We start from the raw sequence: 13,191 nt of genomic DNA on the forward strand, positions 1-13,191 counted from the left end.
GAAATCACATTCATTCCACCATCTCCTATTGAATGTTTCTTTAGTTCCTGCTTTCTTAGTTTCATTGTATATGTATAGATGGTGTGAGAGTTCAGACGATACTCCCTTTACTTTTTCCAATTCAATCATTGTCGAATTTCCAGTTTCATTGCTCGGAGTTAAAGACAAATCAGTGTAGAAATGTTCAAACTAGGCTACAACAATTTTGGCAAGCTTGAAATGTTAAGAAAGGAGAAAGATATTGGGGTTGATATGTTGTTGATTAATGGGAAGGTACCCTGATTTCTTATTTCAGTTTACCAGTTAATGATTGCTTACTTTTAAAGTAGTAGTTTTCTTATGCATCATCTTCTTTCTCAGGTGGTGTTTCTACATGCGTTAATCAACTTCCTAAGATTTAATACTTTTAAACATTTCTTGAAAGAAAGCTCTGTCTATGACACGAGTATTTAAGATTCCAACTAAAAAACCTTTTTATGACTAATAATTTTTATTAAATCGATTAGTAACAACTACTTATGCTATTTTACTTTGAACTAAATAACTTCAAACAAAATAATATATTACGGTCGCTAATCATTATAAAAAATCAGAAAATATTATTTTTTACATATTTTCTTTACTAAAGCCATATAATAAATTATAAATTTAAGTAAGAAAAAAACATACAAATGCGGCGCGTAACGCCGGAATATCACTAGTATAATATATAAGTAAGGGAAACTAGTTGAGATTGTCAGGTAGCTTATTTCTCAATCTCATCTCCGTAATTGCTGACTTTTGATTTATTCCTCAAAATCAAAGTTCCAAAGTTCTCATGGTGGTCTTTAGTCGACAGTGGACTGATTTTCAACAAGAGAGCTAATACATGTGTTGGATTTATACTCATAATTACATTCACACTCACACTCACGTGTTTGTGGCTGTCTGTGAAAATTCAAAAATGTATGTCAATTACGTGTACGTATTTACCTATTCGATATACCAGATTCTGAATCTTAATTGAAGGCTTCATAAACAATTAACCCCATCTACTTTTTCATACACAAATAATGTGTACACGATAGCATCATGTGTTTCTCTATGTAAAGGTTATATTTCACTGAACAATCTGTGATGTGTAAAATTGACACACGATATGAGTCGAACTCCTTGTAACCTCAAGTTCTTGGTCATAGTACCACCAAAATCAAATAAAAAGCAAATATTTAGAGAAAAGGAATGGTAGATGATGGTGGGTACAGAATATTGGGATTGGAGGGGTCAGAGAAGGAAAGGGAAAGAAGAGAAGCAGTTAAGACATAAACTGAATTGCAGTCAAGCACCGATCCCAATCTTCTAATTATAGTCATCTCTCTCTTTCCCTCTTCTCAAGTTGTAGGGCCATTTATCCCCATTAGTAAATTATTGGTTTTGAAAACATAACTTATTTTCCTTTTTGGTGTGGTCCTTTTGATCTTTTTTATAAATCATATATGTGTACATACTTGTCAAGAAAATTCAAAGATTTGCCAGTAGTTTGATTTTTCTTCTTCTTTCAACCAAGATTCTACACAACATATCTTCTTATAGATCGGTTGCAAATGTACTCTAATATACTAAAAAGGGTATATATATTGCCCTTGCTCTTAGATAGTAATGTTTCATCAACCTACATGTATATCTCTCCTTTTAGATCTGTAATCTCTAATGTAATTTACAATAGACAGTAATTTTTTTATCATCAAAATGAGCATGTGATATGGTATATAAGTATAAATATCAAGATGGGCATTGGATGATGACAGTATTAGTACGAGTTATATATTACTCTGCTGCTAAGAAAATATATGAGTTTTAAAATCTTTTAGTGTCAATAAATGATTTATGTAAAATGAATATAGATATGGTCCATATGATTGTATACTCCTTTTTTCAACACCAGCATGCTTCAAAGTTAAGAGAGGAGGAAAAAACAGGTCCACTTTATTTCATTTTCAACATAATTCACTCACTTAGGCATGCAATTCTTTTTGTTTTCTCCTTTTTTTTTGCAAAGGCTATTATTCATGGTACATATTTCATTTTTTTTGTAGGCCACACAAAAAATACTATCAACTATATCTTTCCAAAAAACCGTGTATACCATTTTTGATTAGTATTTAAATAGTTTTCTCCTCAAAAGGAGCATAAAACTGGAGATGAAGATCCATCCATCCTAACCTCCTGGTCCTCCTCACTCAATAGATTGAACAATGCAAGCTTGCTTTTACACTTTTCAAGTAGCTAAGTATATTGAAGTTGTGTGGTTTTCGTATATTCTACAAGTATATGTTGTATTTTGATCACGAGGAAAACTACTATAATGACACCGATCAGCTTTTCATAAACGATAATAAATAAAATTATATGCATTAATATCTCTTACAACATGTGAAAACTTGTTACAACATGACAGTCAAAATGATAAAATCAAATACACAACTACTCAGAAAATCTATAGAACAAAGTCTTGCCGTTAATGTTTCCTTAGCTTCTGAAAAGCACCAGGGCTAGTTCTTCACAATCTATTTAAACCTTTGAGTAAGAGACCAGATGTCAACAGATGCAGGCTTTAACAGAGAATTGAAAAATTGTCCTTTGACAGACTAGGAGAGAAAAGATCACAATATAATAAGAAGAAGTAAAACAAATATAAGTCCGAAAAAACAAATATAAGTCTGAAAAACAAAAATTAACCGACTTCAAACATAAGTCTGAAGAAAACATATATAATGTTATCAACATTTAGAATTTATGGGGGCATTTTAATTTTTAACGTTTTAAATCTCTTCTTTCTTGTTCTTGTTGTTAAAAATTGTTTTTGTTTCCTTCAGAAAATATATAGTCATATCTTAATCGTGTTTCTGGTTATACTTGTTAAATTCAAGGTTTTTCTTGTTGCTAGTGCTTAGATCTGATGAAAGTCTTTGACTTTCGATGAAGATTATAACAGAAGCCAATTTTTCACTTCGTTGTTCTTAATATTGTGTACTATGCTCAGATCTGTTCAAAGTCTCTGACTTTTGATGAACATATTTTAAATGATTCATGTTTTTAAATTTCTTTTTAAGAAGCAGTTTTTTTCATGTGTTAGTGCTTGAATCTGATGGAAGTCTTTGACTTTTGATGAATATTATTACAGATCTCAAATTTTCACATTGATTTCATTAGTATCGTGTACTATGCTCAGATCTGATTAAAGTCAATGTTGATGATTGAATTGATGCATGTTTTTTTTAATCAGCAAGTTTTTTTCTCAATTGCTGCTCAGATACGACATAAGTTGAGGCAGACTACTATAATGTTGTAGTCTACAAGTATATGTTGTAGTTTGATGTCGAGGCATGTTACTATAATGACATCAATTGGCTTTTCATAAACGATAATAAATAAAATTGTATGCATCAATATCTTTTCAGTTTGGGTTATAACTATTCTGTTATTATACTTTTAAGCATGAGATATAAATATATTATATGTAACAAATAATGCAAAACTTCTTTGGATCCCAAACTTAAAAAAAACATAATTTGGGCAATATTCTTTGTATACCTACGCGAAGATGAAGAGATCAATAATGTGAACTAGGCAAATTTGTTTTGACATGTTATTGTACCTAGAAATATATTGTAGTTATGTGGTTTTCGTATAGCTTACAAATATATGTTGTAGTTTGATGTCGAAGCAGACAAATATAGTGACATCGATCGGTTTTTCATAAACGATAATAAATAAAATTGTATGCATTAATATCTCTTGAGTTTTTGGGTTTTAAAATCTCTATTATTCTAATTTTAAGCAGGAATTATAAATATATTATATGCAACAAATAATGTAAAACTTATTTGGATCCCAAACTTATTATATTCTTGTCTATACTACGAGGAGGAAAAAGTCACATTGGGCCAAATAAAAATAAAACAGAAAAACATCTCTAAATCACATTAAGCCTAATAAAACTGAAACATAAAAAAAAAATCTCTAAATGAAAGCCCCCGGCGAGGATCGAACTCACGGCCTTTCGCTTACAAAGCGAACGCAATACCACTATGCTACGGAGGCATCACAGGCACTAGAAACTGTTGTTTCTTTTTTGATTCAAGTATATTCCATAACTGATGATTAAAAAGGAGCTTTTTTCCAATGGATTCCTCGTGTAGAGTGTTATGAATTTAGAATATTAGTTTCCTGTGGTGTTTTTCTTGAACGTCAGGTGGTTTGTTGGAGGAAACACTAACCTCAGCTGTCATGTCCGACTTACTTAGAGCTAGTGTATCATCATCACTTTTGTTGTTTGAGAACTCATGGCGATGGCTGTGATAGAATCGGTTTCAGATGAGAAATACGTTGTGGATGCGACTGTTCTGTATTTCTGATGCCATAAAACTGGCGTGGCAAAAGAAAACTGCAACAGAAGGTGGAGATGCGGGGAATCGAACCCCGTGCCTCTCGCATGCGAAGCGAGCGCTCTACCATATGAGCTACATCCCCGAACGATAGTCAATTTTATGTTTTTTTTTCTCTTTGTGTCTCACCGGAAACGGGCTAACCAATTGTAAGGCCCAAAGGTTGAAAGCCCGATTTACTCATGGTTATCGTTTACGGGTGAAGGAGATGTAATCAGCATGTTATAGTAAGTTTCTGGATAAGAAAGAGTATTACTGGATTCTAAAGATATTGTGTGGGATTGAGTTGCTTGAGCAACATGCGATGATTGTGTTCAAGAACATGAAAGCTGATGGATGAAACCAGCTAACTAGACCTAACGGTTTGTACAAAGTAGCGGCAAGGAGAGGGATTGATGATGTTAGTCCTAAGAAATACAGAGTTGATCCGCTGTTGTTTCTTAAAATATAAGAGCAATGAACCTTGTTATTGTTTTGTGAGAAGGTACCCCGCCCAATAATATTTTGGTACAACTCAATGTAACGTTACACACCTTTCATGGTTAGAGCTTAACTTAACCTTGCTTGGTGTACTTACAAGTTGTACTAACTTGTAAATTTCTAATGGACGGACTAGTCTTCGTTGAATGGCTATCAGTGTATATATCCACATGGTGAAGTCAAAGTCTACGCGTAGATCTTTCTTCTTACAAAACTCTCTCTCCATCCATCGTTACTACAAGAATGGTATTCAGTGTGTTACATGAATACAGCTGTGTGCAGATCTGTAATGAAGTCAAAGTCGACGCCTAGATCTTTTCTTCTTATTGACTTCTCTCTCTCCCCATTGTAACCACAAGAATGGAGTCTCTCTTCTCCGGCATGATCATCCTCCTCTTGGTTTCCTTTTCCTGCTTCACTTCTTCAGGTAAATCTCTGAACATGAACAAGAAAATGTCTCTCCATTTCTCTGTCTTGTCTCTTTCCAAAAACTTATGAAGTCATTTGTACTATCTCATCTGAAGAAGCTCTCACCAGCAACAAGGGAAACATCACAATCAAATGGGATCTCATGCACTGGACACCTGATGGTTACGAAGTAAGTCTCGAAAAAACTTCTTTTAACATGAACCTTTGATTCAATCTTTGTGGTTCCATCAGGCTGTGGTTACAGCTTACAACAACCAGAAACAACGGTCAATTCCGTCACCTGGATGGAAAATGAGCTGGAGATGGGCCCAAAAAGAGGTGATATGGAGTATGGTTGGTGCAAAAACCATAGAGCAAGGAGACTGTTCCATGTACAAAGGTAACATCCCTAAATCATGTGTTCGTAAACCAACAGTCATTGACATGCGTCCTGAAACTCCTTACAACCAGCATATAGCTAACTGCTGCAAAGGAGGTGTTTTGAAAGCCGGTTCAGCAAGTTCATTCCAGATAACCGTTGGTCCTGCTGGTACCTCAAACAGTACTGTTCGGATGGCGGTGAACTTCATGTTCACAGCACCTAAACAACAGTATATTTGTGGACCGGCTAAGAACGTTATGCGGACGAAGTTTATAACCGCTGACGGAAGGAGAACCACAAGTGCCCTGAGTAAGTTTCCCAACTGATACAAACCTATAATTCTGAATTTTGAACTCACATTGGTTTGTTTGTTTTTTGTTCTTATGCAGTGACCTGGAGAATTACTTGCGCCTTCCACAAGGCAACATGAAACCTCGCGAGTCTATAAAGGAAACATCTCATAATTAAAAGTCTTATCTTCAAGATTTTTTATTGTTTTATATTTTCATGTATGGTTTATGTTTTAAGGAAATAAGCAACACTACTTTGATTGATTTAGAGTGTCTTCTTCCATAACCGAACTGATCTATCTGTTGTTCCACAAGTAACAAAGACTGAGGATTCTTGCATCCCACGTAACGGCCACTTTGTTTGCTTCATCAATGGAGATTACAAACTCTTCCGTGTCATTATGGATTGCCTGGCAAAGAGAAATTATGATAAAGGAGTTTTTGTTGTCAGTTCTTAAAACGTATAAAAATATATTATGTTAGGGTTGTGAATTGAGAAAATGTTGGGAGTTATGTAGACAAGTGCAACCTTCAAAGTCCTGGAGTTTAGTTGCTTGACTTCGAAGATAGATTAACCGATCTGGATTTTGGTTTTCAGTTTTGGTTAGTTTGGTTAAATATAAACCGAACAGAAAGGCACCAACTTGATTTGTATTTTTTTTTGTCAACAAAGTGATTAGTATGTAGTTTCTTGATAGTTGATAGTGGGGAAAACGGCCATTTCATACCCAACATATTGTAATATGTTCAATTCATACCCGACTTATATGGTCGTGCCAAAACATACCTGAACTTATATGATCGTGCCAAAACATACCCAATTTATAATTTTTCGGCAAAATCATACACCAGTCGCCACATCAGCTGTCATGTCATCTACTTTTGTTCGTGTGGATACAATGTCAGCTAATTTTGCTGACGAATATGTCATGTGTATAAAAAAATTTTAAAACTAAATAATTTTCTTATAAAAATAACTTTTAGAAAATGTAAAATTTTATAATTTTTTATTATTTAGTAAAATTAACAAAAAATAATTTAATTAAATTTTAATCTTATATAAAAGATATATTCGTAAATATTTTGATCATATAAAAATCGTCTTTATAAGAGTTATATATTTATTTCAATGATTCAAATCTAATGCTAGTGTTACAGACATGTTACTCTTGTTTAATCATGGTTGTGTTAATCTAAATTTTTAAATATAAATAATATATCCATAATTAATAAAACATAAAAATGAATCATATTACGCTTTATTAATCATGAGTATGTTATTTATATTTAATCTAATTTTTAAATGTAATAACATACCAATGATTAATAAAGCGTAAAAATAAATTATGTTACGTTTTATTAATCAAGTGTAAAAATAAACTTCTTACATTTTATTAATCATGGATATTTACATTTAAAAAATAGATTAACAAAACCATTAATCAAGAGTAACACGTTCTCAACACTAACATTGCATTTGAATCATTACAATACATAAATAACTCTTATAAAAACGATTTTTGATAGGATCGGAAATATATCTTTTATATAAGATTAAAATTTAACTAATTAATTAACTTTTGTTAATTTTACTAAATATTAAAATTATAAATTTTACATTTAAAAAAAATATTTTTATAACAAAATTATTTAGTTTTTTCTTTAAAATTATACATATGGCATATTCGTCAGCAAAATTAGCTGACGTTACATCCACACGAACAAAAATAGATGATATGGCAAGTGATGTGGCGACTGGTGTATGATTTTGCTAAAAAATTATAAGTTAGGTATGTTTTGACACGATCATATAAATTCAGGTATGTTTTAGCACAGCCATATAAGTCGGGTATGAATTGAACATATCGCGATATGTTGGGTATAAAATGGCCATTTTCCCGTTGATAGTGTCGGCAATAACTTTTATTTTTCCGCGTAAAAAGGTGCCAATAAACAAATTAATTAACGAGAACTAGTGAATCATACTTTACTACAAAAAAATATAAATAAGGAAGACTTGGTAACGTACGTGATAATATGAATTTAATAACATGGAGTGTCATCGTCTCACATATTGACAAAGATTCTTTACTAACCCTCTATTTTTTTATACAACGAATGACTAATTTCGATATCGTAAGGTCCTTTAATTAACGTGAAGATCATGTTGGAGAAAAATATGTGTAATGGTCAATTGTGTATCGTCGTTAGAATCGGCCACCGAAAAAGAAAATATCTATGGCTAGAATCATTTGATTTGTAATCTCTAAAATGATATCATGTTGTTTGTTAGGAGAACATACGTTTTATTAAAATGACAATATTTCGATAATAATTCTGAAAAAAAAAGTTCAATAATATCAACTCGCACTATTTTAATCTATCTAAGCATAATTTCTTAGTAAATGGAAAATATTTTTGGCAGTATGAATTTTTGTGAATATAACTAATCTAGTAAACACTAAACACCTATAATCATCGCTTTACAAATTAGTTTCTCCCGTTTGGCAATTACAAATAAAATTTTAAATTTTGGACAAAAAAGGAAAGCACGAGTAAATTATATGATCCAAAATAATTAAATAGTCGAAAACATATTTCATGTTTTTTTTTGTTCTCCACCGACAGCCTAAACATTGTCAGTGGCCCACGATCCCTCCTCCTAAAGCTGTCGATTTCGATAATATCTTCTGGTATTAAACTAACTTCCAACAATTACATAAAAGCCCTTTATCATCTATGAAACAAACCTTCGCATAACTTCTTCTTTTCTGTTAAGAATTTTGAACCAAGTAATTCAAATTATTTATTTAAGTTAAACTTAATTTTGATCTAGTTTTTATTGCTTTGAACGTTTTTTTTGTTTATACTTACATGTAAATATACTTTTAGAACTAATGATATCTTTTCAAGTAAAAAAAATTCATATTATAGCAAAGTTTAACCACACCATAAAACTAAAAAAAAATAATTTTCTAAGCTTTAGCCTTAGACTTTAAAATACTGACTGGATTTTTTTTTTGTGAAAAAGGTAACGGCAAAAGGAAAATAACTAGGGATGGCAATCAAGGACCTGGACCGCGGGCCTGGCCCGTAAAGACTTGCTGCGGGGCGGGATTGGGCCTACATTTGATAAACCCGCAAAATTGCGGGCCTCGCGGGACGGGCTCAAAGCGGGACGGGTTCAAAGCGGGATGGGCTCAAAGCGGGACGGGCCGAAAGCGGGATGGGTTAAACCGCGGGATTTTGAAGCTTTGAGAGAGAGAGAGAGAGAGAGAGAGAGAGAGAGAGAGAGAGAGAGAGAGAGAGAGAAGAGAGAGAGAGAGAGAGAGAGAGAGAGAGAGAGAGAGAGAGTAGAAGAGATTAGACATTATGGAGCTCCGTTGATGGTGGTTTCAGGGTCGATGATGCTTCCGGTCTCCCAAACATCTCTGATCTGCATTGGTGGAGCTTCTTCAAGCCATCATAAATAATAATAAAAACATTTGTTTTGTACAAGCTTAATGTATTGATCTTGTAAGATTATGCTCGATCATGTGTAAGCTCAAACTCAATTATTGTCTATGTTTGTTTGTGCATGTAGAAACAAGCAATGTAATATTCAATGTCCCGCGGAACGGCCCGCGAAGACCTACATATTTCGCGGTACGGGATTGGGCAGCTAGTTTGAGGACCGCATCCCGCGCGGGACAGGCCCGCCGTGTACCGCCAGAAACCGAACCCGCAGCGGTTTGGGACGGGATGGGACGGGAGAGCCCAATTGCCATCTCTAAAAATAACCATTGTCCTAATTAACCATTTGAAGTCATTTACTACAAATGATAGAAGGGTAAAAAGGTAAAAGGAGAAAAAACTAATGTCCTAATCAGAAATTATTTGGTCATTTACTACATGATAGAAGGGTAGAAGCGTCAAATCACTATTCTCGGCTCAAAGATACAAAAGATAAAACAGCCACTAGCCAGCCAGATCACCTATCCTTCAGTGCTTCTCCTCTTCGTATTTTCTAAAGCTGAAACATCTTGCTACTCTCTCTCTATAAGTCCACCTCTCCTTCAAGCAAAGCATCTTCCTCTAAGATTGTCTGGTCTTAAATTCAACCAGGCCCATCTAAGGGATCTGGAACAATCTTTGTCTCTGGTACTTGTCTGATCAACAGAGCAATAACAAAAAAAATGGATTCCTCTGTCTCCAGATCCACCTCTGTAGTCTCGAATTTGAGTTTCTTGGCTGTGTTGATCGTCTTCTTGATTTCTTCCTCTTCTCTTACTTCAACAGGTGAGACTCCTTATTATCTCTGTGACAATTGTGTATTAATCTGCTTTTTCTACTCTGTTCTTCATCAATATTTATATCTTTGTTCAGTTAGTGAACACAAAGTGTTTTTTGCAAAGCTCAGATCCTAAGATTAAGACTTCAATTTCCATATTAGTAATTCCTATGTTTCCTTTAGTAAATCAGTCAATTCTGTTTATAACAGGAAAGAAAAAAAAGCTTCAAGTTTCTCTGATCTAAAAATAGAAAAATTCTGAAAAAGTACAAAACCTGATGCATGCTTTTTTGTCAGTTATACAGACAGTTTGGTCTCTGTCTGGTTTCTACAAACTAATAGAAATGAGCAGAGTTCTGACCTTTTTTTTTATATAATTCTTTTTAAAAATCTATTTGCAGAAGCATATGATGCGCTTGATCCAGAAGGTAACATTACAATGAAATGGGATGTCATGAGCTGGACTCCTGATGGCTATGTTGTAAGTTCAAGAACCATTAAAAAAAAAAAAAAAACTGGCTCTGTTTTATCGGTTTGGATTCATTAAACCGTTTGTTTGGTTTGGATTGGTCTAGGCCGTGGTTACCATGTTCAACTTCCAGAAATACAGACACATTCCATCTCCTGGATGGACATTAGGTTGGAAATGGGCAAAGAAAGAAGTCATATGGAGTATGGTCGGTGCGCAAACAACCGAACAAGGTTAACTACAAATGTTTTGGTACCATTAGTCTATGTTCTGGTCACTAATTACCATATCCATTTGTGACTGACTATGTATTATTTTCTTCTTTAACAGGTGATTGTTCAAAGTACAAAGGAAACATACCACATTGTTTGCAAAAAAGATCCAACGGTTGTGGATTTGCTCCCCGGGACTCCTTACAACCAGCAGATTGCTAATTGCTGCAAAGGCGGTGTACTGAACTCATGGGTTCAAGACCCTGGCAATGCTGCTAGCTCCTTCCAGATCAGTGTTGGTGCTGCTGGAACCACAAACAAAACGGTCCGCGTGCCGAGAAACTTCACTCTCATGGGCCCTGGTCCTGGCTACACTTGTGGTCCAGCTAAGGTTGTTAGACCAACCAAGTTTGTCACCACTGACACTCGCAGAACCACTCAGGCTATGAGTAAGAACCACAAATGACTCTTTTTAGGAACTCTTGGAGAAAAGATCCCTCATCGAAGGGACATGACTAATATATATTAACTTAAAACCAATTGGCGATCAGTGTAGTAATCCAAGTCTCTTATATATTATTCATGTCCCGTCGAAACTCGGAGATGTTTAGCATTGTCTGTAATCTAACAGACTGTTTTGTTTTTTTCTAACTTACTGCAGTGACATGGAACATTACATGCACATACTCGCAGTTCCTAGCTCAAAGAACACCAACTTGCTGCGTTTCTTTGTCTTCTTTCTACAACGAAACCATTGTTGGATGTCCAACTTGCGCTTGCGGATGCCAAAACAACAGAACAGAGTCCGGTGCCTGTCTCGAGTGAGTAAAGCATCGAACTTTGTGTCTTATTGCTCTGTTTTCAACCACAAAGTCTAAACCTTTTTCTCTGTTTTGGTAATGACACAGCCCTGATACACCGCACTTGGCTTCTGTCGTCTCACCACCGACCAAGAAAGGAACCATCTTGCCTCCACTGGTGCAATGCACGAGACACTTGTGTCCCATCAGAGTGCATTGGCACGTGAAGCAGAACTACAAAGAGTATTGGCGAGTGAAGATCACGATCACAAACTTCAACTACCGTTTAAACTACTCGCAGTGGAACATGGTGGCACAACATCCGAATTTCGACAACCATCACTCAGATCTTTAGTTTCAACTACAAATCTCTCACTCCTTATGCAGGACTAAGTAAACTCCAGTCCTCTCTCTCTGTTCTTATCTTCTCTCTCTACAATGATCATAAAGATTGATTCTTTTTTGCTTCTTCTTTTGCAGATGATACGGCGATGTTGTGGGGAGTGAAGTTCTATAATGACTTCTTATCAGAAGCAGGGCCTCTTGGGAATGTGCAGTCAGAGATTCTGTTCCGTAAGGATCAAGCAACCTTCTCGTTTGAGAAAGGATGGGCTTTTCCTCGTAGGATCTACTTTAATGGAGACAACTGTGTCATGCCGCCTCCTGACACTTACCCTTTTCTCCCCAGCGGTGGTTTCCGACCAGAAGTCTCTGTCTTCGCCTCCGTGCTCCTCCCTGTTCTTCTTGTCTCTCTTCTTCTTCTCCGCGTGAGTTTCATATTGACGGTTTTGCCACTGACGAACGATTCTGTGTCCGGTTCGGTTAGGGTTAGGCCGTGGCTGGGTCTGTTTTAAACGGTGGAGTGGTGTACACGCTATTTATGATTCTTTTGTTTCCTTAAAAATGGTAATCTTTTCATAATTTTGTATGTAATATAGCTTTCAGCTTACTTGTTTTCCTTTATTTTGTTATTAGTTTCTCTTATGTTCGTATTTGTTGGGTTCTGTACTTGTAGAATGAGAAGAAAAGATGATAATGCCAGATATTTGTTTATATATTTTATAGGATCATGTGATCCTATAGAGTTTAGTAACGAAAACTAATACCAAATTTGATATTAATTTTTCTTTTCACACATGATTTTTTTCATTTTAAAACTAAAATCAAAATTTAAATCTTAAATATGGTAAAACCTAGAAAATTGAGTCTAAATATTTGAATCAACAACATCCTTGGGAATATTTTCAGTCCTAGATGGGCCTAATCCTTTAGAGAAAATTTGCTAACAAAAGGTACTTATAAGCCTCCAGTAGGCCCAATTTTCTCCCAGAAAGAATCCATACACAAACGGGTAAGACTCGTGTTTCTATATTGAAAAATGGTTCCAAGCAGATTAAATCTGCAGGTATCAGATCAGTCTGCTGTTAGGATTGGTGCGAGTAAGGCCACAAGA

At 34.9% G+C, this 13,191-nt stretch overlaps 2 protein-coding genes and 2 non-coding genes across 6 annotated transcripts; 2 read left to right on the plus strand and 2 right to left on the minus strand.

The window, feature by feature from the left end:
- Positions 1-4,011: 4,011 nt before the first annotated feature.
- TRNAT-UGU (transfer RNA threonine (anticodon UGU)) lies at positions 4,012-4,083 on the minus strand. Its single transcript has one exon. It is a non-coding gene; the product is annotated as a tRNA-Thr (tRNA).
- Positions 4,084-4,439: 356 nt separating this feature from the next.
- Positions 4,440-4,512, minus strand: TRNAA-CGC (transfer RNA alanine (anticodon CGC)). The gene has a single exon. It is a non-coding gene; the product is annotated as a tRNA-Ala (tRNA).
- A 568-nt stretch (positions 4,513-5,080) lies between these two features.
- Positions 5,081-6,251, plus strand: LOC108826248 (COBRA-like protein 5). Of its 3 annotated transcripts, XM_018599636.2 has the most exons (5): positions 5,081-5,334; positions 5,432-5,505; positions 5,568-5,715; positions 5,794-6,006; positions 6,087-6,251. In XM_018599636.2, exons 1-5 carry the CDS (start codon positions 5,268-5,270, stop codon positions 6,125-6,127), a joined length of 543 nt encoding a protein of 180 aa, XP_018455138.1. In that variant the 5' UTR covers positions 5,081-5,267; the 3' UTR covers positions 6,128-6,251. The 3 variants fall into 3 exon arrangements, with proteins under 3 accessions (XP_018455138.1, XP_018455136.1, XP_018455137.1); XM_018599634.2 differs by having other exon boundaries at positions 5,568-6,006; XM_018599635.2 differs by having other exon boundaries at positions 5,435-5,505; positions 5,568-6,006.
- Positions 6,252-9,959: 3,708 nt separating this feature from the next.
- Positions 9,960-12,795, plus strand: LOC108828305 (protein COBRA). Its single transcript, XM_018601949.2, is given in 9 exon segments — positions 9,960-10,265; positions 10,659-10,738; positions 10,833-10,959; positions 11,057-11,094; positions 11,096-11,387; positions 11,600-11,759; positions 11,847-12,075; positions 12,077-12,131; positions 12,219-12,795. Coding segments are annotated over 9 exon segments (1,458 nt in total). The 5' UTR covers positions 9,960-10,162; the 3' UTR covers positions 12,593-12,795.
- Positions 12,796-13,191: the final 396 nt, after the last annotated feature.

The sequence above is a fragment of the Raphanus sativus genome, unplaced genomic scaffold (assembly GCF_000801105.2).
Source record: "Raphanus sativus cultivar WK10039 unplaced genomic scaffold, ASM80110v3 Scaffold0192, whole genome shotgun sequence".
Classification (NCBI taxonomy): domain Eukaryota; kingdom Viridiplantae; phylum Streptophyta; class Magnoliopsida; order Brassicales; family Brassicaceae; genus Raphanus; species Raphanus sativus.